At 38.3% G+C, this 27,137-nt stretch overlaps 1 protein-coding gene across 1 annotated transcript in view; it reads left to right on the forward strand.

The window, feature by feature from the left end:
* The window catches only part of chn2 (chimerin 2), a 154,646-nt gene that overhangs the window by 53,530 nt on the left and 73,979 nt on the right, over nt 1-27,137 (forward strand). The window contains exons 2-4 of the mRNA XM_002933382.5: nt 14,932-14,970; nt 17,925-17,980; nt 21,538-21,569. Of these exons, the coding sequence (XP_002933428.2) occupies nt 14,932-14,970; nt 17,925-17,980; nt 21,538-21,569 (127 nt within the window). The remainder of the gene's footprint in view (nt 1-14,931; nt 14,971-17,924; nt 17,981-21,537; nt 21,570-27,137) is intronic.

A 27,137-nucleotide genomic window follows, 5' to 3' on the forward strand; every position in this document is an offset into this window, starting at 1 on the left:
TCAAAATATGGTAGAATTTTTGTGTAATTCCAATTCTGTAACAAGATATAGGCTTCTAAATGTCTAAAAATGCAAAAAAAATCAAATTTTCCATAATATAATCACACATACTAGAAACAAAAATTATTTTATGCACGAATATACAACTGATTTGGAAAGTCCCATGTCTCCTGAACGTGCCAATACCAAATATATATAGTTTTATGGAGATTTCTCACTTGTATAGGTCAAAAACTCCCAGCAGTACACTACCAAATTCCCAAAGCACTGCTCCAAAAAAACTGCATACTTTGGATTTCAAGGCCAAAATTCCACTAACAGAAGGTTTATCCCAGAAAATTGTACATTTTTGGAAAGAACAGATTCTGGGGAATACAGAATAGGCACAACTGTCTGTCTACTCCAAACTATCAAGTCGCAATGCTTTCCTAAAGTTATTGGTTTTTATCAAAATTTGTGATTTTTTTTAAAAATCGCTTCAAAGCTTCCAGTCTATAGTATCTTATCTCCTACAGGTCATAAAGTAACCAAATAAAACACCCTAAATATGAATGCCTGGGGTCCACTGAACAGTTTGATGCCCAATATGTATAGGTTTACCTAAGTATGTGGCATGTAGGGGCCCCAATGTGAACATACCCCATATGAACTGTCATTTCTGTCATTTCAGCTTCTGCAAAATCAACACATTTACATCATTATATGTGGGATAAAGCTAGTAAAAAGTATGCTCACCCCAGAAAGTCATATATTTTTGGAAAGTACACATTCCCCCGAATCTAAAATGGGTACCCATGTCTTTCTACTCCAAAGTACCAAGCCGCACAGCTTTTCTAAAGTTAGCAATTTTGATGACATTTCCAAAAATCCCCTCAAAGCTTCCACTTTGAAGCATCTTATCTCCCACATAGCATTAGGTACCAAGATAAAACACCCTGAATTTGAACACCAGGGGTCCACTGAACAGTTTGATGCCCAATATGTATAGGTTTACCTAAGTATGTGGCATGTAGGGGCCCCAATGTGAACATACCCCCATATGAACTGTCATTTCTGTCATTTCAGCTCCTGCAAAATCAACACATTTACATCATTATATGTGGGATAAAGCTACAAAAAAGTACGCTCACCCCAGAAAGTCATATATTTTTGGAAAGTACACATCCCCCCGAATCTAAAATGGGTACCCATGTCTTTCTACTCCAAAGTACCAAGCCGCACAGCTTTTCTAAAGTTAGCAATTTTGATGACATTTCCAAAAATCCCCTCAAAGCTTCCACTTTGCAGCATCTTATCTCCCACATAGCATTAGGTACCAAGATAAAACACCCTGAATTTGAACACCAGGGGTCCACTGAACAGTTTGATGCCCAATATGTATAGGTTTACCTAAGTATGTGGCATGTAGGGGCCCCAATGTGAACATACCCCCATATATACTGTCATTTCTGTCATTTCAGCTCCTGCAAAATCAACACATTTACATCATTATATGTGGCATAAAGCTACAAAAAAGTACGCTTACCCCAGAAAGTCATATATTTTTGAAAAGTACACATTCCCCCGAATCTAAAATGGGTACCCATGTCTTTCTACTCCAAAGTACCAAGCCGCACAGCTTTTCTAAAGTTAGCAATTTTGATGACATTTCCAAAAATCCCCTCAAAGCTTCCACTTTGCAGCATCTTATCTCCCACATAGCATTAGGTACCAAGATAAAACACCCTGAATTTGAACACCAGGGGTCCACTGAACAGTTTGATGCCCAATATGTATAGGTTTACCTAAGTATGTGGCATGTAGGGGCCCCAATGTGAACATACCCCCATATATACTGTCATTTCTGTCATTTCAGCTCCTGCAAAATCAACACATTTACATCATTATATGTGGGATAAAGCTACAAAAAAGTACGCTTACCCCAGAAAGTCATATATTTTTGAAAAGTACACATTCCCCCGAATCTAAAATGGGTACCCATGTCTTTCTACTCCAAAGTACCAAGCCGCACAGCTTTTCTAAATTTAGCAATTTTGATGACATTTCCAAAAATCCCCTCAAAGCTTCCACTTTGCAGCATCTTATCTCCCACATAGCATTAGGTACCAAGATAAAACACCCTGAATTTGAACACCAGGGGTCCACTGAACAGTTTGATGCCCAATATATATAGGTTTACCTAAGTATGTGGCATGTAGGGGCCCCAATGGGAACATACCCCCATATATACTGTCATTTCTGTCATTTCAGCTCCTGCAAAATCAACACATTTACATCATTATATGTGGGATAAAGCTACAAAAAAGTACGCTCACCCCAGAAAGTCATATATTTTTGGAAAGTACACATTCCCCCGAATCTAAAATGGGTACCCATGTCTTTCTACTCCAAAGTACCAAGCCGCACAGCTTTTCTAAAGTTAGCAATTTTGATGACATTTCCAAAAATCCCCTCAAAGCTTCCATTTTGAAGCATCTTATCTGCCACATAGCATTAGGTACCAAGATAAAACACCATGAATTTGAACGCCAGGGGTCCACTGAACAGTTTGATGCCCAATATGTATAGGTTTACCTAAGTATGTGGCATGTAGGGGCCCCAAAGGGAACATACCCCCATATGATCTATCATTTCAGCTCCTGCAAAATCAACACATTTACATCCTTTATGTGGGATAATGCTACAAAAAAAGTACATTCACCCCAGAAAGCCATATATTTTTGGAAAGTACACATCCCCCCGAATCTATAATGGGTAATCATTTCTTCTTGCTTCAAAGTACCAAGCTGTAAAGCTTTCCTAAGTTTGCAGATTTATATGACATTTCGAAAATCGCATAAAAATGTAGCAATTTGCCGCATTTATCTCTCACAATTTCTTGATAAAGATCAGATAAAGACAAATCACCCCAAAAAGGAACACCAGAGGCCTACTGAACAGTTTGATGCCCAATATGCATAGATATACCAAAGTCTGCGGTATGTACTGAACCCAAAATGAAAATAGCGCATAAGGATTTCTCGCCTGCCAGCTCAGCTTTTGCACACAGAGCCCCCTGTCAGTGTATTATGTGCCAAAACTTCCCCTAACTATACAGTGAGCCCCACAAAACCATATATTTTTGGAAAGTACACATTCTGACAAATCCAACAAGGGTAAAGAGTCCTTTCTACACCAAAGTACCAATCTGCAGAGCTTTCCTAAAGTTATTGGTTTTTATGACATTTCAGAAAATCGCCTAAAAATGTTTCAATTTGCCGCATTTATCTCACACAATTTCTTGCGTATAAAGGCAAGTCACCCAAAATAGGAACACCAGAGGCCTACTGAACAGTTTGATGCCCAATATGCATAGATATACCAAAGTCTGCGGTATGTACTGAACCCAAAATGAAAATAGCGCATAAGGATTTCTCGCCTGCCAGCTCAGCTTTTGCACACAGAGCCCCCTGTCAGTGTATTATGTGCCAAAACTTCCCCTAACTATACAGTGACCCCCACAAAACCATATATTTTTGGAAAGTACACATTCTGACAAATCCAACAAGGGTAAAGAGTCCTTTCTACACCAAAGTACCAATCTGCAGAGCTTTCCTAAAGTTATTGGTTTTTATGACATTTCAGAAAATCGCCTAAAAATGTTGCAATTTGCCGCATTTATCTCACACAATTTCTTGCGTACAAAGGCAAGTCACCCCAAATAGGAACACCTAATGTCTACTGAACAGTTTGATGCCCAATATGCATAGATATACCAAAGTCTGCGGTATGTACTGAACCCAAAATGAAAATAGCGCATAAGGATTTCTTGCCTGCCAACTCAGCTTTTGCACACAGAGCCCCCTGTCAGTGTATTATGTGCCAAAACTTCCCCTAACTATACAGTGACCCCCACAAAACCATATATTTTTGGAAAGTACACATTCTGACAAATCCAACAAGGGTAAAGAGTCCTTTCTACACCAAAGTACCAATCTGCAGAGCTTTCCTAAAGTTATTGGTTTTTATGACATTTCAGAAAATCGCCTAAAAATGTTGCAATTTGCCGCATAAAATGTGATAAAACCACAAAAATTGTGCAAATCAGTGAAACAACAAAATAAGTTACATGACAGTGTAATTAGTGGTCAGAATATCTGATCCAATAGTTACGCTGTCAAAATAAACAGTTTTTAGGTAAAAGAAAATAAAAACAAAGTGGTAAAATGAAAAACAAAAAACAAAAAAGCAAAACAAAAAAAAAACCAAAGTGTTTGTGTATACATGTGTGTACATGTGTAAAAGTTGTGTGATAGTGTGTAAGTGTGTATATGAGTGTAAATAAGTGTATAAAAGTGTGAAAAATGAAAAAAAAAAATGCTAAAATGTGTGCTGTAAGTGTGTGTAAATGTATGTAAGTGTGTATAAATGTATGTAAATGTGTGTCTAAGTGTGTAAATGGTGTGTAAATGCAAGAAAAAAAAAAGTCCTTACCTGTCCTGAAGACCCGATCGCTCCTTGCTCAGTTGGGCCGGCGCTGGGGGGGAAGGAGTAAGCAGGAAGCAGCAGACGCGATGCGATCGCGTCTGCTGCTTCCTGGAGGGTCCTGCGACCCGATCGATCGCAGGACCCTCATGACATTGTTAGAAGCTCTCTGCAGCGGCGCCACATGCCACCGCTGCAGAGAGCAGCGCTTAAACGCCAACGACGTATGAGACACGTCGTTGGCATTTAAGCCCTTTTACTGCCAGCAGGTATGAGATACGTGCTTGGCAGTAAAAGAGTTAAAGCCCACCAATGCCCCAAAAACGTATGTATAGCTTGAGTATGGATCATTACTACTATGAAGATGTTGAACTTTTTGGGTGATACTTTAAGTTCAGTATATAAAATATGGCATTTCTAGCCATGTTCATTAGTTCTCCTGCCGTTTATCAGGTATAAAGTAGAGGGCTTCTTATGCGCATTGTTCCACTAGCCATATAAATAAGCATCTGTGTTCTTCCTATGTCATAGCAATTTTGTTACAAGCATTGTTTCTTGCAGTTTAATAACTAACTTGTGTATCAGTCTTTTGGCACAAATTTGGAGCTGGTTTTGTAGCTATAAGTTTTTGACCCCAAATGATAACAATATTCTTAGGAAGGCAAACTCATTTCTATTCCTGCTCTGTGAGCAAAGGTTATTAAATGGAATTCAGACTTGCCTGACACTATAGTTAAAACCAAGTATAGGCATTGGATCCCTTATCCGGTAACCCTGTATCCAGAAAGTTCCGAATTATGGAAAAGCCATCTCCCATAGATTTAATTATAAGCAAATAATTCTAATTTTTAAAAATGGTTTCCTTTTTCCCTCTAATAATAAAACAGTACCTTGTACTTGATCCCAACTAAGATATAATTAATAAGCTTATTGGGTTTGTTCAATATTTAAATGATTTTAAGCAGACTTAAGTTGTGGAGATCCAAATTCCTTATCCGGAAACCCCAGGTCCCGAGCATTCTGGATAACAGGTCCCATACCTGTACAGTAAATATTACAGATTAAACTGACAGGAATAGAATGGCTATTAAAAGCCACCACTACCTGTTTGTGATTAGTGTGCTTTACTCACCTTACATTTTAAATAAAATTGAATTTGAGGGAAAAAAAAGCTACCAGTCATTAAGTGATTCATTTTGGTTAAAATTTGAATACTTTCTTGCTACCTGGATTACTTTATTTGTCTTTGGCATATGTCACCACCACAAAATGCATTTTAAGGCACCTTATCAGTCTGTCCCAAAGTGGCATTACATTTGCAGGAAATATGCTATTTACAAATGCACTGGGCCTGATCAATAAATAACTGCAATGTGCATACTGTGAATAGAAACATTTACAGACGACAGTTATGTCACAGTTAATTTATCCTTCTAAAGAGCCATTTAGCTTCCACTATAAGATCTTGGTACACAGCACTAATTAACATATTGATCATGTCATGAAGCAAATCAAATTAGTTTGAACTCATTAGCAATATATTTAAAGTAAAGCCTTGGGGTATTTTATCAATATCTGTTGTTTCTTTGCTTTGTTGATGAAAAAAATATGTTTTTCTTGGCAAAGCCTTCACTACATGAAATTTCACTAACAAAATATAACTGTTTACAAGACAAGCATTTTTATAGGCTGTAAAGCTAAAGGAAGCAGGTGTCCCAACCTCCTCTGAGACTAGATATCCTCTTGGACTAATATACTTTGATTTCATCAATATAGTTGCATTCAGGGCTGCTGCCTTCTGAGCACTGTTGCTCTAGTGAGGCAGAGGAACCCTGGTGCTATAGTCACCTCCAAACCATGCGCTAGCTACATTTCTATACAGTGCACGGCATTAATAGGCACAGTGTAGATGCGTCAGAAGATTCGGTCACACCGTGACTTCCACACTGAACGCCATAAATAATGTCTACTGGACAAAGAAAACATTCAGTGCAATTGTATTTAAAGCATTGGCTGCAATTGCATCAGGTGCAGCTCCCCCCAACCCCCCCAGCGACCACAACATCACTAGAATTCTATGAAAAACCCCTGCAATGTGGGTAAAAAAACATGGCAATTGCAACCAAACATGCACTTTGCACACTGCATCTGCTCTAAGTAAATGGCCCCTAGAATGTAGAAAGCCACCATTACACTATTAGCATCATGGGGTAATGCAGAAATTACTACCCTATAATGTAGGGGTTATTCATCCATGGTCTTGGATGCAAAAAATGGCTACCCATGTTTATGCCCTTTTAATAGAAGGAAATCTCTCCTTGTATCATAGAGTTCAGCCTCGGTATCAGTATTTTCAGTGAAATGTGATTCTACCAGGTTTGCTCTGTGTTAGTAGCACTGCATAAACTAGGGCACTGTGAAGGTATAAGTGACTAGTTCACACACTGTGACTTTAGAAAGGTTCTAGAAAATCACTTGGGCAGTTTGGCAATATGCCTATGCCTTTTTTTCCCAAAAAAAAGGATGATAAAAAAATACCTGCAATAAAATAGAATGATTAAAAATACCAGCATTACATTTTTGCAGAAACTTTTTTGTCTTTCGACTTCCACATATCTGTGTGTGCCCAACTGAAAACTTATACATCTCATGTTTTCATCCACTGGTACCCCTCTAGCAGATGATAAACACTATGGAGGGTCAACGGAATAGTAAATGCTGTTAAAGGAGAAGGAAAGGCAAAGTCACTTGGGGGTGCCAAAATGTTCACTCTACTGCGCATGCGCCGGTCCCGGGAATATGCCGGCAAACGAAGCAGGAAGGAGGAAGTGCTCGCTACAGCTACCCCGGGCTGGTGCTGTTTTCTCCTAACAAGGGCACCAGCCCGGGGTACAAAGTAAGCGATTAAAGTCACTTGGGGGTGCCTAACATTTTGGCACCCCCAAGTGACTTAGCCTTTCCTTGTCCTTTAAAGGAATACTGTCCTGGGAAAACATATTTTTTTCAAAATGCTTCTGTTATCACTTAATAGAGCTTCTCCGGCATTGAAATACATTTTTCAAAAGCTCAAACAGATTTCTTTAATTTAATTTTGAAATATTACATGAAGTCAATGCCCGTTTTTAAGACAGCACTTTATTTGCTTTAGTAGCCACAGAATGACACTGCCTGGAATTAGACAACTTGTTAACAACAAAAAACCCCAGATCCTTCTTAATTAAGGATCCCCCCAACACACTACAAGTGTGTATAACACTACAAGTTAGTGTATAACTTGCATTTATATTATTTCTACCAAAGTGCATAACTTTGCACTTGTCAACATTGAAACTCATTTTCCATTTTGCTGCCAGTTTTACAATTTTATCAAATTGCTCTGCAAAGTGGCACTATCCTGCACAATTTAGTATCATCAGCAAAAATAAAAACAGTACTTTGTATGCACACCTCTAGGTCATTAATAAACAAGTTAAAAAGCAAAGGACCAAGGACTGAGCCCTGCACTACTCCACTGGCATCATTGGCCCATTTAGAAAATGTTCCATTTGCCACCATTTTTTGTAATCTATCCTTTAGCCAGTTTTTTATCCAAGTACAAATATTATGTTCTAGGTCAATATTCCTCAATTTTATTATCAAGTTTCTGTGAGGTACTGTAGCAAAATCAAAGTAGATGACATCCGCTGCCATTCCAGCATCAAGCTTCTTGCTCACCTCCTCATAAAAGGAAATTAAATCAGTCTGACAAGATCTGTTATGCATAACACCATGTTGGCACAAACTTATAGTATTGTGATTTGCAATGTATTCAAGTACCCTATCCCTTATTACCCCTGCCAAAAGCTTTCCTACTACTGATGTCAGACTAACAGGCCTATAGTTTTCAGTCTGAGAACGGGATCCCTTTTTAAATAACAGCACCACATTAGCAATTCGCCAGTCTCTCGGCACCATGCCAGACCTCAGTGAATCCTGAAAAATTAAGTATAGAGGTTTGGCAATCACAGAGTATGTGAGTGCATGGCATGGTTTCCATAGGTTCTTCTTGCCACACATTTGATGATTTCTAGCACCTTATTTAAAAATAATTAGCAAGTTACTCTCATGACCATCATATGTGGACCCACAGCTCAGTGTCACTGTTAGCTTTTGGACAAGCATTTGCATTTCTAAACTGAAATATCATGCCAAGGTTATAGGAAGCACTGGGATCCTTAGAGGTAAATATTTAAATTTTATTTCAGATGTCAAGTTTTTTTCTTTCTGTTCTACGGGCATCCCTATGCAACCAGGACGGGTGTCTGTTCCATTATGTTGGTGCATTGCTGGTCAGAGATGCCCTTCAACATATTTAGTATTATCAGAAAAACCTGATTTGCAACATGTTATGCCAAACAGACGAATACAATTATTCAGACAATTTAAAGACAGGTTCATGGGTTAATGCATGCAGAACAACTTGATATTTAAATGCAACATATTTTTAAAAATACACATTTAGTTTCTTTTTAATGTTTAAACTTTCCACTTTGAAAAGTTTCATTCCTGCCATTGATGTAGGCATTGAACTTCAGATCCACTTGCACACACCGGATGCCTGTAATTGATTTAGCATTCTCCTTTGGAATAGCATTATGCTCTGGCAAAAGCAAGAGAATATTGACTTGTCAGGTGTAGAAAATTGCAAGTAATCAGGATTTTGAAGCTGAGTTGGTTTTTTTTATAGAAGAAAGTGACAAGACTGGCAGAATGTAATTGGATTCAGAGATGGAGCAAAATAAAATTACTGGGTTCTAAATATCAGTTGTTTCGTGTTTGCAGAGGAAGTCATGCATGCCAAAGAGATTCCTGTAGATGTGATTGTTTAGGATTCAGAGTATTACATTGACCTGATAGAACGTGTGCAGAGATGGAACTCTTTTGAACTTGAATTGGATTATGTACAGTTCTTTGCACAGTCTTTGGATATGAACAGTTCTATGACGTGTACAGTTCTAACACATGCTACCAAATAGCTGTATTGTACTTTGTAATGGTATGCAATATAGTGAGCATAAAAGCATCTCTGACTCCATCTCTAAAACCATCTCTGACTCTTCCTGTGCCACTCAGCCTTTATATATTAATACCCCTCAGGTATCCTTTGATTCCTTCCACCCTGTCAGCAAAGTTGAAGTGTCCAGACTACTCTTTTCGTCCCCAACTACCACATGTTCCCTTCACCCCAATGAATTTCCTCAAAGATCTGTCATGCACAATTGTTTCCACACAATCTCACGTCTTCAGCTTGTCCTTCTCAATTGGAATATTTCCAATTCTATCTATCATTTATCAAGCATACCCTATTTAACCTAGTATTTAAGAAAGTCTCTTCTGATCCAGCTTTCCTTAAAAACTACAGGTCAGTTTCACTCTTGCTTTTTCCTTCAAAGTCTCTACAACAGATTTTCAACCATTTGCAGAACTATCTGGGTGCAGATTGTATTCTGGATCAGGTTTTCACCCAAGTCTCTTCACTAAAACAGTTTTAAAGAAGATCATCAATGTCATCCAGACATCTAAGGACCAGGGCCACTATATCATTCTCATGCTACTTTATGCATCAGCTGACAATTATCTGAGAACTCTAAACGTTTGATAGCCTTGTTTTCTTCCTATAGCTCCAAATGTACCTTCAGTGTAACAGTTTGTGATAGGTCCTCTTCTACTATTGACACTACTAAGACACTGACTGTCTTTTCTATTTACATTCGTTCTCATGGTCACTAAATCCCATCTTTTGGCTTCTACCACCTATATGCTGACAAGCTTTCTAAACATAACACCCCTTATTCCATTTTGTATTGCAATTCTGTTTCCTGTCTCCCAGAGCAAGATGTGTAGGTATCACATGGGGCCCCTGCCTCACCTTATTAGCTTACATTATTTGATACCTTTCCAGAAGTGTCTTGATCAGGAACATGACAAAAATAGGTTCCTTCTTATGCCCATCTACTGCCAAAACATTGACTTCTTCCGTACAGTTCCTTGTTCTCTACCAAGATAGACTACTTCAGCATAATTCTGATTGGTCTCTCAGATTCTCATTTCCACCCTATGAAAACCATCCTTAATGTCAATGAAAACCAAATTCACTGCAATGACAATTTGTTAGGATTCCCCCAGAAACCTATCCATCCTCTTATTTAGGTTCTGCAAAGCCTGCAGCCACCATTTTATTTCTTAAATCTACACATTTTCTACTTTAAGAAGGGAAATAAAATATTCATCATTATATGACTTAGAAAGAGCCAGTACAAATGACCTTTTTAATGTTTTGTCAGACATTAAACTGTTGCAGGCCATAGGACATGGTTGTGACAGCTCGTATACTTATGATTGTCATCTGGCCATTATTCTAGTCTGGGCAGTAAATATTATACTTAATATCAACGTTACATGTAGAGAAGGAAGACAACAGTGCTAGAATGGCCAGCTTTTATTTTGAAAAAGTTGGTAACCTTACATATAGATGAAATACAGTAAAGGATCTATACTTCTCTCAAAGGATGTGTCTATAATAGATCACTTCTGAAAAGGTTTGAAATAGATAGGGCTCAGCTGAACAGTACTGTCTATCCATAATGTATAATATGTTTGTCTCATCTAAGGTATGATAAGTTTTTATGGCTTATATAAAACACTGCAGAAAGCAATATTTTGAAGAAAGAATTTTAACACTACTGTTTCTTCTTGCTACCGTTTCTTCTCTTCCCATTACAGTTTAGTGACAAGCCTGTGTGATTGCTATAACACCAAGGAGCATATTAAGCATTTAGTCTATTGGTATTTTCCTCTTTTAGCATAATCCATCAGTGTTCTGTTGGACACATTATAAACTGCCTCTATTAAACATGTTTACTTTAGTGTGTGAAAGCTAAATCTAATCTGAGAAAAGCAGTGACATATGGATCTAATCTCTAGGCTTTAGCACATCTTGCAATGGTCACAAAAATGCAGAGATATCTTACAAATTTTTCATTACACATCCTGCAGTTACCAAGCACAGAGATAGCTTATCAACCATGTGTTTTCTAGAATCCTAAATAATTTGCTGTATTTTAAGGTAAAAAATACATGTGGGACGCTTGCAAACACACATTACATTGTATTGCTGAGCCTTTAAGCCATCACAAAGGATTTAACCAAACAAAGTTGTTGTAAGGTGGATAAAAGGAACCTTACAACAAACAAAGTAACCCTAATGCATACACCTATGCTAAAGGTGTTTCAACTCAATTTTTACAGCTTCACTCTTATCATGTATCGAGCCAATAGGGCATTTATTTTTTGTATGAGGTACAGGTATTTACATACACCATGTAATAACCAGTAGCGTCAGTATCTTCCAGTGGTGGCTTTTTTAAACTGAGTTTATTTATTGTAAAACAGACATCTTTTACAGAAAAGAGAACCAACATATCATATCTTGGATTTACCTACCCCATGAATTTAACATAAGTATCTAGTTTGGCACTAAACTGTAATAAGGTAGAATGCTTATTTCTTAAAGAGATACTGACACTAAAGATTAAATCTCATTTAAAATCTAAAATAACATTGTCTTTTATTGCTATTTATAAATTTGCCTTAAAAATATTTGCCTGATGCTTTCCCCAATGCTTTTAGATCACCTGCCTGATCCCTCATGATCATCTATGCCCCCTCATATTTGTGCAGCAGGAGTCCGTTAGCATTAGAAGCTATTACTCTCTGGTTAAGAAGGAACTGTCAGGTTGGCAAAACAGTCAGGTTTAGGAACTTCAAGTAAGAATTACTTACAAAGCCAGGCCAATCAGCAAAAAATGATCCGCATGACCTATAGGCATCTTTTAAGGTACAGTAATAGTTTGAAGGGTAGTTTTTTAAGTCAAGGAATCTGGGATGACAATGTCCGATTGACAACCACTAGAAGTGGTAAACGATTTTTTAGCCACTGCAGTATCAATATATAAAAAAAACAGTACCAAAATGAACAGACACTTGTTTATAAAGTGGTTGTTTATGTGACACTATAGCAAAATCCATGTAGATCACATCTATTGCAACCTCACAGTCAGTGTTTTTACTTACTTCATAATAAAATGCAGTTAAATTTGGCAATATCTGTTTTCCATAAACCCAAGAAGATTACTATTTGTAATGTAATTCTCCACATAATCTTGAATTTGATCCCTTAATAAACTTACTCAAGCTTTCCCCAGTTCAATAGGAACCATACCAAAAGAAAGTGTCTGGGGAAATCAGAAAAAGTGACCTTGCTAAAACTGGACTGTGCTCTCTTAATACTTGATGGTGTATTCCATAAGGCCACGGAGCCTTGCCCACAATAACTTTGCATTACCATATCCTGTGTCACTACAAGATTGCTGAAATGATTTTGGGATTAGTCTTTGCATGTGAAGCAATCAGTTCCCTATTTTGCCTATTTTTTAAACAACAACCATTTCTGTTTTTAGTTTAAAACATTTCAATCTGTGCAATGTAGTACTGATTTGTGACCTAAAATTGTAATGTAGCTAGTTTTGCTAAACCATTAACTGTCCTGACATTACTGTTGCTCCATTTAATATCAGGGATCCCCAACCTGTTTTACCCGTGAGCCACACTCAATTGTAAAAAGAGTTGGGGAGCAACATAAACATGAAAAATGTTCATGAGGGTGCCAAATAAGAGCTGTGATTGGCTACTTGGTAGCTCCTATATGGACTGGCATCCTAAATGAGGTTCTGTTTGGTAGTACATCTGGTTTTTATGCAACAAAAACTTGCCACCAAGCCAATCAAAACTAATTACCTGCTTTGAGGCCACTGGGAGCAACATCCAAAGGATTGGTGAGCAACATGTTGCTCAGAAACCATTGGTTGGGGATCACTGCCCTAGTGATTGCAATCACTTTCCCGAAACCCCCGAGTCAGTGCTCCTTTTACCAGAAAAACTGCACTGGCCTGGGGTACCTGTGATCAAGCGATCCTCTTCCTTCTTCTGCATGTGCATGTGTGCTGGATAAAGGGACATGCAATTTGTCAGGGATACTATGTGCATTTATTGCGTGTGATTTCCAGACCCTAAATACTAGGGTATTCACCCTAAATACTAGGGTATTCACCCTAGGGTATTCACCCTAAATACTAGGGTATTCTATTCCCTTATTGGTATCTACAGTATTTGTAAGTTTCAGTTTTTAATTCAGTCCCTGTATTACCATGATATATATACCAATAAATATGAATTATTTCAATAAATAGTTTTTTTGAGTAGTCAACAAAGTGGCCCAAAATTTGAATGAATATCTAGAAAACAGGGAAGGAAATAAGTGAAGGAAGTGGCATCTCTTCTTATCTACAGTTATATTACTGATGTTTAGAGATTTATTCTTTTTTATAGGGGCACTAAACCCCACTGCTCAACCAGACTTTACTACAAATCCCAGAATAATGTAACATATATTAAAGTTGTGGCATGCTGGGAGCTGTAGTCCAGCAACATCAGGGTTGCATTCTTAAAGCAATATTGCACAATAGAACTTTTCCCAAACTTTTCCCCAAATCTCCATGGCCAGTGACTGCATTAAAATGCAAAAAATGATCACCGGTCACCGGTCAACAGGGGCTGCAAATAGCCAATCACAGCCCAATTTGGGACCCCCAGGTTCTTTTTGAATGTGTTGCGCATTTTTTTATATTTGAATGTGGCTCAAGGATAAAAAAAGGTTGGGGCTCCCTGCTAAAGAGCATACAATCTTTATTTAAGAGAGTAAGATGATTTAAGTAACAGGAGGTTACCACGGGTATCAAAGGCATTATGGATTATTTAGCTAATAACACACATTGGGTTGGCAAAAATCCTCAAATTCATGCCAATAGTGGAAATTGATCTGTCTGCACATAATAATAGCTGAAAACATCAGCATCATTTTACCTGCTAATGGGATATTGATGGCACCATCACAAGAGACCCCACAAGCACACCCAGCCTTTCTGTATAGTTGTACTCCTGTGCTCAGTACTGGGTGGAATCAGCACCCACCTGGAATACTCAAAGAAAACACAGAACTGCAACATAGTTCAGGCTTCTAAATTTGACTATTCCATCTTCACCAAAGCACAATTTCTTGGGAAGGGTATAAACTGTAGTTCAAAACTGTGTTGCATAGGATGTCCATCCCTTGTCCAAAAACTCTTTGAGAAGGTAACCTGTCAAGTTGTTTTTGAACTACAACACATTCAGCTGTCAGTGGCATGCTGGGTGTTAGTTTGCCATTAAAAGCATATTTCATAGAATATTTCTTAAGACCCAATGTAAATGTGTTATCAATATGTCTCAATTGCACCTGTTAAGAATGACTCTCAATGGACTGCCATATATCTGATTTTGTGTTCACTTCCCAGCAGTATTTAGTAATGGATTGATTTCTTTGTGTTGCAGATGCAGAGGAATACCAGCCTACAGTCTGGAAATCTTACTGTGAGTATTGACATTTTTCTTCCTTCCTTTTTTCCCATCTGCTGAATGTCTAGACTGTATGTGTACATCAATGGAATAATGAAGAAAAGTTATTAAATACTTAAAGACAAATCAATAATTGCAGTTAATAAATTAATATGGCATTTAGAGTAAGTCTTCACTTGTACTGGACCACTGGCAATAATTATGATACTGGATCCTGTATATGCCCATTTCCTCTAGATAACTGTCAGCTCTCCACTCTTCTCACCATATACTTTTTAGCATTATATATTTAAGTTAAAATTATATTTTTTTGTTTATCCCATGACCTGTGGGCATGTAGACACTCTGGCCTTAATTTAGTAAAGTAGATTTGAATTTGTCCCATTCAAGTAACCTGCAGCAACAAATCAGAAATTTGCATTTATGGTCTGCGCCATTTTAGCCACGTGGCAAGGGAAAGCCTTGTCTTAGGTGGCATTTGTTAACCACTTTTTTAACAAGAAATTTGGCTCTCCTAGTGCAGAGCTTACTTTCACTTTTCACACTTGTGATGCAGACTCCCTGGTGATGGCACACAGGGTGATTTTGAACACCTGTTTAGTAGCCATAGACATAGTAACATAGTAAGTTAGGTTGAAAAAAGACGTACGTCCATCACGTTCAACCATAATGCCTATATATAACCTGCCTAACTTCTAATTGATTGGGGATAAAATTCTTAAACCCCCCCCCCCCATTTAATTTGAATGAGTGTTGCCTAAAAGTGCTAGTGCATATTCTTGACAATGATTATTGCTCAGAAACACTCACATAATATCAAGGGACAGTCACCTGTTAGAACATTGTACTAGCTCTTTTAGGAAATTGCCTTTTAAATTGAATGGGGAGAGTTTTTAAGCATTTTGTCCCCCATCTCTAGTGCTACAAAATACGTGGGTGACAAAACGCATAAAAATTTCCTTGTGTGCTATAGTCTGATTAAAGATGCATATTGGTTGCTATGGGTTACTGCTTTGTGTAAGCTTTTTTTTATAATAATACCTGCTATCAGTGCTATCAGTGGATTTACTATAAATGATGGGATGTTCTATATTGCAATAGGATGCATATGTTGTAACTAATATATTGTTAACCTTTTGTAAGAAGTCTTACAATGATTGTTATATGATGCAGAGGTCTGTCTTCTTATATTGTGTAAATAATATATGTCTGCTGCCATGTTCATCTCAGTACTTCTGTTGTGCTAGAGTATTTCCCCTTCTTTCTCTCTCTCTCTCTCTCTCTCTCTCTCTCTCTCTCTCTCTCTCTCTCTCTCTCTATATATATATATATATATATATATACTTTTGAGACAAACTATGTAATTAGTGGCATCTAAGCTAATCGAAAATCCAGCTACAAACTCCATTTTCATTAATGATATTTGTGGCAAAGAAAGAAGTCTCTTCTGCCTTTGACCTCATGCATAAGTAAACTTGGCTTTACAGTCCCAGAACATATTCAAAGAAATCTAATGAAATAAATGTAATAATAATGATTATGGACAGTAGTATGCCACAGAAAATGATATTCAGTTTAAGAAGTTTACTTCTTAATTCTCAGTAAAACCATCAGTACAAAGGCATGTGGCTAGTCTAAAGAGCTTTCGCCACAGCACAGTTTGCACAATAAATAGCTTCTAGCTTTCTAGACCTCTGCTTTTACCTGACTTAAAAATGTTTCAAGGATATATAGCTGTACATAAATAATTTATCTTTTTTCCCTTTTCATTGCAGTCATTTAGTTATTTAAGTAAATTATGCAAAATTACGATCCAAGCATTTTTCCAACGGTGCAGTGTTTAAAGGGATGAAATGTACCATGCTCAAATAGTCCATGCTGTTAGACTGGGCATTTAGATGGAATTAAATACATGGTCTCATAGATTTTGACTTTTATAAAAGTGATGCAACTGAGCAGAGGCAGTGAATAAAATTAAAGGGGTTCACCTTCAATGTCCAAATCTTATTAAACCAAAATCAATTTTCCATAAAAAAAGTAAAAAGGTCAATGTAAAAGCTACTTTTTATACCTGTTAAATCAGTTCTACTGTCTGATCAGTTTTCTGAAGGACTGGGAGTGGCCTATTTTGAACCTGACACACTGAAAACTTTACCTTTCTCCTATTGATTGTTTGTACACTCTAACCAGTTGCATAAATTAAAAGGTCATTAGTTAATTTCTCCCTTGGAAAGGCATAGGCACAAGTCTAAAGGTCCCCATACTCGCCAAGCGAGTGGATCTTCCCCCGATATCCCCACCTACGGGTGGGCGATATTGGGGAGTTTAAATTTAAAAAAATAAATAATCCGATCGGATTATGTAGGTGGCAATGGGGCAGTCGGTTCGGGGACCGCATCAAAGAGCCGATGCGGTCCCCGATCCGACTGGATTTTCTAACCTGGCCGATCGATATCTGGCCAATTTCAGGCCAGATATCGGTCGGCCAGCCCGCTCGTGTCTGCCCCTACGCGGGCAGATAAGCTGCCGAGTCGGTCCAAGGGACCATGTTCTCTTTTCAGTTAAACCACTTAATGAGATAAAATTGATCATTCCTATAAATAAAAGGGCACCCAAAGATTCAAGTCACAAGTTGGCATATTTTTGAGAGGATTGTTTATTGTCAGTTTTTGGGAAAATACATATGAATTCCTAAAATATTTCACAATTTATGGTGTTATTCTATAGTATTTAATAAAAACCTTGAAGGTCAACATTTCTTTTACAAATGAAGCAGCCTAAAAGTCCATTCCATCACATCCAGATCAACGAAGCAGCACCGATTTATTCTTTTGTGAATATGTTACTCATCTGGTGCAATGTATTCTTTGTATCTTGCATTTCTTTGGCATTTCTGTATGAAATATCTACAGTCTGCAGAAGGAAACCTTTTGTCAGTTCAGTGGAATGTACTCTTTTATGTTTCACAGTGTATCAGTTACAACAGGAGGCTCCACGACCCAGGAGAATCACATCTTCTCTGGAGGTATGTCCTAAAATATTTTAATAAAGCATGTGGTTTGAAGTACAAAACATTTTGATACAAGAGAGAAAAAAAATAATTTTTTGTGTAGTTAGACATGTAACACTTGTAAATTGAGGTTGCACATTATGAGTTGCTAGATCATTGCACACAGTGCCTATCATTATACAGTGCCTATTCAAGCTTTGCAGAAATGTAACAAATTATAAGCAAAAATGTAATCAGTACAGTTTGAGAATACCCCAACAACTGCAAATAACTGTAATTTCTAATGTTGCTCTGCACATTATCTTCTGAAAACATAGGTTTTTCCCAGGGCTCCAAAAATGTAATGCTTCAGTAGAATTTGTAAAGTGCAAACCTTTCACAATGCTATATTGAAAAAAAATACATTCTATTGGACCAGATTTCCTCCGTCATTGAACTCGGTCATACTGTGGCTATCTTTAAGTCAACATCTTCCTGCAGCCTAAGGGCGAAGACACACAGAGCTACTTAGAAGAAGTTACTTGTCACGGCTGCTAAACACCAGTAAATACCCTGCCCTGAAAATAGAAAAAAATATGAATAAAGAGTTAACAAATTTTGAAAAAATCTGTTCATTAGAGGTTGACCTCAGTCATGTTTTATCACTATTTTATAAAATATTAAGAGACTGTAAATATACAAATCTACCACAGTACACTAAGGGGCACATTTACTAATCCATGAATGCCCCGAGCATTCGATCGGCGTATTTTTGGCGACTTTTTCACACCTGCGCGACTTTTTCGTACTTTGCGACAAAATTTGTGCGACAAAATCGTATTGTCACGCCGAGTACGAAAGTTTCGGATTAATTCAAGCTTCGTTATCGTGACTTTCCTTGGGCCAGGTTGGAGCTGCAGAGTGCCATTGAGCCCTATGGGAGACTTTCCTTGGGCCAGGTTGGAGCTGCAGAGTGCCATTGAGCCCTATGGGAGGCTTCCAAAATCATGCACAAAAGGATCAAAGTCAGAAAGGTTTTCCTGCATTTTACGATTGTTTGGATACGAAGATTTTGTGACTTTCGGATCGCCAATACGATATTATCGTGACTAATACAATTGTTTCGTAAGCATATTCGTGATATTTGCGATCTTAAGAAATTATTGTGTCCAATCCGAATTTATCCCATTCGGGATTCGAACATTTTCATGAATGTGCCCCTAGATCTTGGGAAAAAGAATTAGGCACTACATTTTCAAAGGAAAACTGGGACAATATATTTTGCATAACTGCAAAATGCTCAATAAGTAATAGATTTTAAGAATATTCTTATAAACTCCTATCTAGATGGTACAGGACACCAGCGCTTCTTTATAAATTTAAGGTAATGACGACAGATGTATGCTGGAGATGTAATATGGGCACAGGAAATTTAACCCATACCTGGTATAAATGTCCAAAAATACAAAATTACTGGTCTCTTATACTCTTTCACAAGTATGAACCTAAAGAAAGTACTAAAAAAATACCTCCTACTATAATTATTACAAGCAGCGAAAGCTCTTATACCTATGAATTGGAGAAAGGAAAATCCTCCAACAGTAGAGAGATGGTATCAACTAATAAATAAAATATGCCTGATGGAAGACCTGACATCATCAGTCTATAATAACTATCTAGATTTTGCAGCGATATGGTTACCATGGGAAGAATTTATTGGGAGAATTACAGACAAATTTTTTAATTAGTGAAGATTTTATTTTTGACTTTACATTCTTTTTAACTAATTGAATCTCCACTTGTACATTTAAACCAACAATTTGTTGAAGTGTCCTTCAAGACACTATACAGTTTTGTGTCATTACTATGTAATAAAAGGCCCTGTGTTTGCACAGGTCTTTAACCTATAGCCACCAAAGAGACAAACACAGGTCTTTAACCTATAGCCACCAAAGAGACAAACAGCTGACCAGTAAATGGTGTTGGTTAATTGTTAATTAGCTTAATGCATGTAAAAGGTAAGAGAGCACTGAATAATGCTTGAGTTTGGTGCCTTGCTAGACTCGTGAATTAGTCACCAGAATATATGTGACCAAATGTCCATCCCGTATGCAAAGGATAAAAAGTAAATGTACAAATGAATATTTGTGTGCTTAGTGCAGTTTTACAAGTGATGCTTGCTATGTATATCTCACTAGTGCTCATTCTCAGAAACGTAGCATGTGGTTACGTGAAGTGGAATAAACACACTACTTCTTACATCTGAGCCACTACTATATGGCCTTTTTGAGGAAGAAGGAAAAAAACTGTGAACCTGCTTTTCTTTTTGCTTCTAAAATGCAGCCTTCTGCAAAAGCAATGTTGGCTTGAGAAAGCAACTGCAGAGTGCTGCTGTATGGCCACAGCTCTGTGAGATGCCTTTGGAAGAGCTTTTGTGTATAAAGCTGTGCTAGAATTATAACATGGTAGCAGGAGGGCTACATTTCCATTCCCCAGCAGAGCCACAATTATTTAGAGGCTGTAACAAGCACATTAACAATTCCCTGCGGTGGGCCACCTTTCTCACCACTGCCCTCCCATGCAGACACCACCCCCATTAGCTTCCTGTGGTGTGCAGTAGCATTGACATATTTAGCAGTATCTTTCACATCTGTCTAAGGTCCCTATCACATTTATACACACACACCCACTCTGGTCAGTTTTATCAGGAGGCAGCTAACCTGTCTGTAAGTGGCGGCGGCGGCGCGATTTCGCGCAAATCGCCGAAAAAGACTCGCGAGGCTTTTTCGGCGATTTGCGCGAAATCGCGCGCCGCGTGTGCCATCCCGCCGGCGACTTATATGTTCGCCGGTGGGATGGCAGGGGGAAGGCAACTCGGGGAGATTAGTCGCCCGCGAACAGGGAGTTTTGCCGCGGGCGACTAATCTCCCTGTGTACCAGAGCTAGGGATTTGGAGTATAGTAGGAAGTCAAAAATAAGGAAACCCATGCAAGTACAGGGAGAACATACAAACTCCTTTCAGATGCTATCCTGGATATTCACATTTGTTTGCATTTCTTTTTCCAGCATCCCTGTATTCTTTCACTTGCGGCAGGAATTTTGTGGGTTACAGGGCAGAAAGAAGTGGGTGTTTTTTATTACCTACCAAATACAGCCACCAGTGATGTTATGGTTAGGTGGCATAGGAGCCAAAGTTCTTGGCTTTCTGCTTTAAAATTAATACAGAACAAGCAGTAAATTCAGGTTAGGTGGCATATGAGTCAAATCCTTAAATGCCCAAATTAGTTCAGATTAATTGCCCCAAGATTCAGTCATGTTTCTCGACAGTCAATAAATTGTGCTAATGAATTGACATTCAAAATTGGCCTTTCTTAAGTATGCTATTTTATGAGAAAAAAAATCTTTGATCAGTTGAATTAATTCTTTCTATGGGGCATTTGCAGCGCTTATCTATCCAGATAGCATTCTTCAGTTGCTGGCCAGAAAGAGGCAAAATAGGAAGGCTAATAATAATGTAAGTTTTTACAGCTTTTAAAATTGTCACCTTTGCCAGATGCAACTAATGTATATATTTTTCTTATTTTTAAACATAGGTGGTGAACAGACCAAAGCATTATGGAAGGGAGTACGTAAGCCTTTTATTTATACTGTTGTTCCTGCTACTTTTTGTATTTATTCTGCTTATTGCCCCAAGTGATTCTAGTCTTTGAGAATGTTGTCTTTTTACATTAGACAGAAAAGCTTGCTTATAATGCATGGAATAGATCCTGTGCTCCCTTGTCCTGCAAAAGTCTGACATAGGGTTACACCTATTCATTTTCATCACACAAAGTTCGGGTAAGGGGCAGTGCAGATGATGTTGGGGGTGATGCAGTGGAGTGATGGGTGACGCTAGGATGGAAAGATGGGCACTGTCATGGAGTGCAGTCAGGGATGTTGCTGTTGGCTGATCGGCCTGTCAGTCACTGCAAACTTCTGTCTGGATTTCTGACAACCTTTACAAAAAATGGGCTGTTAGGGTCAACATCAGACAGGTGGCAACCCTTGTTCGTTCGACCACCCAGTCACACAAAATAAGCCACAGCCCTATTGACTACACACTTACTTAACCCAACCAAAGCCAGCTCTCTATAAATGATCTGACTGCATCATAATCTATAAGGAGCAAAAGGGATGAATGAACATGCAATACACAAATATAGCAATAAATATATTTAACCACAAATGTGGAACTGTTTTGTTACTCCATTTCCTACTCTTATATCCATAAAGAATGAAGTGTTGAAAATACTGTAAGACTCCCTGCGGTTTGCCATTACTAACTAAGTAATCAGAACGCCTCATTGCTTTCAATTAGTTAATACAAGCACTGCATCTTATTTACAGAGTATAATTCCCTGACAGCCCCTAGTTCAAAATGAAAAAAAATATTATGTCGTTCTTAAAAATCATATCTAAAAGGCAACCACATTTCCGTGTCTTAATAAAATAAAATATTGTGGTTTAAAGCTGCAAAAAAGGGCAGTTATCTATAGAGGGATTTGATAACATGTTTAGTGACCATTTCTATACAGTCTGATAGGAATGAGCTTTCTGGTAAATAGTGTTAAAACAGGAAAGGCTTAAACTCTAGGGATAAAGGTAGCCATACACTGTAAGATCCGCTCATTTGGCGAGGTCACCAAGTGTGCAGATCATTTCCTGACATGCCCACCTACGGGCAGGCATAGGCGCCATCATATCGAGCCGATGTGGTCCCTGAACCAACAGAAAAATCAAACCTGCCCAATCAATATCTGGCCAATTTCAGGCCAGATGTTGGTCAGGAAGGCCCGTCGGTGGTGCCCGCACACGGGCAGAAAAGCTGCAAATCGGTCTAAAGGACCAATATCGGCAGCTGTAATCGGTCCATGTATGGCCCCCTTAAGCGGTACGTTGCTGCCTGCTTGTGCCAAAACCCCAAAAATGGGGGCCTTTCCACCGGCAGTTCATTTTATTGTTGGTGGGAAGGAATTTCGGGGAAGTTAGTAGCCTGCAGTAGCCAAGATTTAACCATGGGATACGAATCCCCCCCCTTCCATATTAACTCGTTTGTTAACTCATTCGTGTCATCAACATTAGAAAAAATATCACTTTTATATGCTTTAACACATTCATTTTTTTGTAAAGTTTTAATAAAGTTATAGATAGTAGAAACAGTAGAACCCAAACCACACCATATTTACTCTAGTTCCTAATTTCAGAGCCTGGCTCGAGTCAACGCCAATATTTTGGCTGCATTTGGAACATCTTTGGTTACATGCACAATTCCAAGGAAATATAAACATGGAAGTGCTTGTTTATGTCTGCAAGTGCAGTTGCAGTCACTGCAATTTCCCCGCAGTCAGTTGTGTGTAAAACCACTCATTAAAAGCACTTGCATTAAAATATGCTCCTTGTGCTTCAATATAGTTGCGCTTGGCGCCACTCAGTTCTTCCTGCCTTCCATTCTGAATTGAGCGCTGCTGCACCTATTGACACAGCAGTAGCTCCAGGGTTCAATACACACAGCAAACTTGCACCTAAGTAATCGGGTGCACTTGTCAATTGCATACTGAACACTGGAAATGAAGCCAGGCAGACTTTCATGCAGTTTATTTGCTTTTGTTAATAACTGGAACATATTGTATCGGCATAAAAGGAAATGTTGCTATATTAAAGGGAGTTAGATTCAAAAAGCCTAAATTGTATGGCATGCTAGTTCTTGAACGGGACTGGATCCAGATGTTAAGAACCCCCTTGTTCTATGTCCGTGAACTATCAGAAAGATTTCAGCTTTCATTAAAGTTATGTTATTTAGCAACTTTTTTGAAAAACTTTGTACACAATGGTAGGTGGATCCAAGTGCTAAATCATGCATTGAAAAACTCACTGCACATTTGATAAACTCTTAAAGTTAAAGTAATGTAACTTTGTGGGTGTGCATACAATTTTTTCAGTGTGCACCAACATTTGTTACATACAGTAGTGTCAATATATTTGGCATGGGAGTCAAATGCTATTCTTGCCTGGGGCGTCTTAATGGTGGTCCTATTTGTGTATGACCTTGAGTACCGTAGAAAACAATTGTCTTAATAAATAAGCTTTAAAAGAACTATGTTAAAAATGGACCTTATAAGATTTTTAATGATCTTGATTTTCATTCATGGTTTTTGTTTTATTAGCCTGCCTATTTTGCCTTTTATCTGGTCTGCACTGGAAAATGCTATCTGACTACAACAACCAGATTGCCTGCAAGGCTTCTCTTTTATTCCTATTTTTTGTTGCTGCAACAGGGAAATTAAAATGATCTTTAAAAGTATTTGTAGTATATTGCAAAATTAGACAGCTGTTATCTTTTTAAAATATAACACTTGTCTCTGTGGGCAAATAGGGAGATCATGTATTAGTCGTTAAAGGAGTCCTGAAGTGCCTTTAGCTGATCGCTACCTTTTTGTACCTTAATGTCCTGTCTGTTTGCAGCAGTGCACGTTTTGACTGTATATACATCATTCATTGCGGCCCCCATGTTGGATATTTAAATTAGTCCAACATGGCGCCGCTTAACCTAATGTGCCTGCGCGAATCACCCCCCTCCCCCCAGATGCTAGCGCGACATGTAGTACTGTGCAGAACTGTGCAGAGGGTCTAATAAAAGGGGAGCGCACCTGCTTGTGCTTTCCTTCTCCTTTAAGCAACCCCTCTAGTTAATGTAGAACCTGTACACCATCAATCTGTTGTTGAAAAATAACACTATTAGTCAGTCAGCTGGGATTGGAATTCAGTTCAACAGGTATAAGGCCATGCGCTTAATAAACCTGCTGTTCCTTGCCGTCAAAGGAAACCTCCTTCTCAAAAGAGGTTAATGCTTTTACTGGCCTCCTGGTTATACATTGGAATAGATTTTGTACAGCTCAGCAAAGTTTATGAAACAGTTGTGATTTAAAGTCTGTTGCAAGCTACCTACAGCTACAGAAATGCACTGATTAAGATATCTTCCTTTCTTCCTGGCTCCTGTCAGGGTTTGAGTAGAAGAATGAGAAGGAGGAAGAATGGAGATGGGAGCAGCGCATTTCACAGATCATAAACTAATGAATTCATATTTGCATGTTCAGCATTTATTTCTGACATATTTGTCTTACAGTTCTGAATCTGCTATCTGCTTGAAATAACAATCTAAGCAACTGAGGAAGATGCTTTATTATATCAGCTCAACCTCCTACTTACCTCTACAGTTTTGCAATAGCTAATAGTTAGATGACAGTATTTTGAAAAGGATAAAGAAAAATACATGCTAGGTAAAATAACAGTAAATAAGCAGGTATATTCCCATAGACAGCTGCAAGACTAGGTTCCAGACCAGTCCTGCAGCCTTGTTCCTTACTGACCATTTTCATTTGAGCTCCCAGTCAGGGGCATTTTAATAAACTGGCAAAAGGGGCATTAGCCCAGAGTAAATATTTTGCTGCAGTGGTTACAGGGCATTTACAGATGAGTGATGTTTAGACATTATCACTATATGTGTATGTATATGAGAATTAAATCTAACACCTTCATAAAGGCCCTGGCACCCTTACTGTTTTAAGCTAATATTTGTGCCCTTTAGCAGGAAATGCAATATTTATGTTGACACTGTGTAATTTCCTCTAACAGATATATGACAGGATAAGCGAGAGTAAACCAAGATTGAAACCACATATCAACAAAACTACTAGCTTTCTGTCTGAGTAAGGAATGAGTACATGTTCAAGGTTATGTCCTTTATTAGTAATTGACTGATTAAGAAAATGCAACTTACCAGCTAACACAACTTCACTTAAAGTAATGTACAGCTTGATGCCATGTAGGGTTCATAGAGGTTAAGCAAGTGCAAATAGCTAGTTGCTAAAAAGCATATTGATTCTGTTCTTCCTTCTTTTCTTATACCTGTCTTTGCAGGGTTGGTAGGTGCCAATTTGCTGCTTTGGGTCTTCTTCACTGGGATCTTCTTCAAAGGACTGTTTTGTTCTCAGGCTGGTGGCAGGCTTTAACCCTACAACATTATTGTTTATATAAATACAAAACTATGTACAATTCCATTAATAGCCTTGTATAGAAGTCTTTTGTTGTAGGGGCACAGGCACTGTATGGCACAGACAGGGGCCCAACACTTATTCCCCTTAAAGGGACACTAAACCGTGCTGCACATCGCTGCTCAACTGAACCAAAGGTTGAAGCATGCTGGGAGCTGTAGTCCAGCAACATCAGGGTTGTATTCTTAAAGCAATATTGCAAATTAATTTTTTCAGGCTCTGCAGTGCTCGTGGCAGCATTGAAATGCAAATCAATCCTCCAATGAGAATCCCAGCTGATGTGTTTAAATGTTCTCTGTTCCTGCAATTGGAGTTGGAAGCATTAAGCAAAGTTTCCCAGCACTGAGCAAATCTGTCCTTTATACCCATGTCTGATTCCTGTGTCATATAATGAAGGGGGAAAAATGACATATTTATCTCTATATGTAAGATAACAGCAAGATGCCTGACACAGTGCTGGGAAATAGCATTCTCATTGGTCAATTCTCTTGCGTCTTTAACTAAGTTTTCAGTCAGTAGAATTCTTATTGGGGAATTGGTTTCCATGTGTAATTATGTTTTTCATCAACTTCTATAGAGAACTAGGGGGCGCAGTGGGACAACTTTACGGTTGCTTTACATTGTCCCTTTAAGCACACAGCACCAACAGGACAGGCAGATTAACATATTTATATCTTTGCCAAATGCACGCAAAAGACATTGTGTGTAAGTGTATGGGTCTCTTTCGTGGTGGCCAATAGGTACTGAGTCAGATTGTGCATAAGGGAGTTGCAGGTTGAATCGGTAGCAAGTCCATGTGGGTACAAATGCCACGTTCTGGTCATGGGTTTGCATTGGACTCATGTGGGGCTCTACATTTGCAAACCACTAAAGTACAAATGCAAAACCAGCTGCTGAAATAGTTAATTGGTGGTATAGCCTTGAGTTCCCCTAAGAAACATTTTTTTTTCTGCAGCAGATTTTTTTTTCAAATATCTGCAAAGGCAAGAACCAATCTGTACAGACTTTGCCCTTCACACATTACAATGTAATTTCAATAGGAGTCTTTTATAATAGCTATGCCTTGCTATGTACATATTTAACCTTCAGCAGAATACACCCAA

This window comes from Xenopus tropicalis, chromosome 6, assembly GCF_000004195.4.
Source record: "Xenopus tropicalis strain Nigerian chromosome 6, UCB_Xtro_10.0, whole genome shotgun sequence".
Taxonomy (NCBI): Eukaryota; Metazoa; Chordata; class Amphibia; order Anura; family Pipidae; genus Xenopus; species Xenopus tropicalis.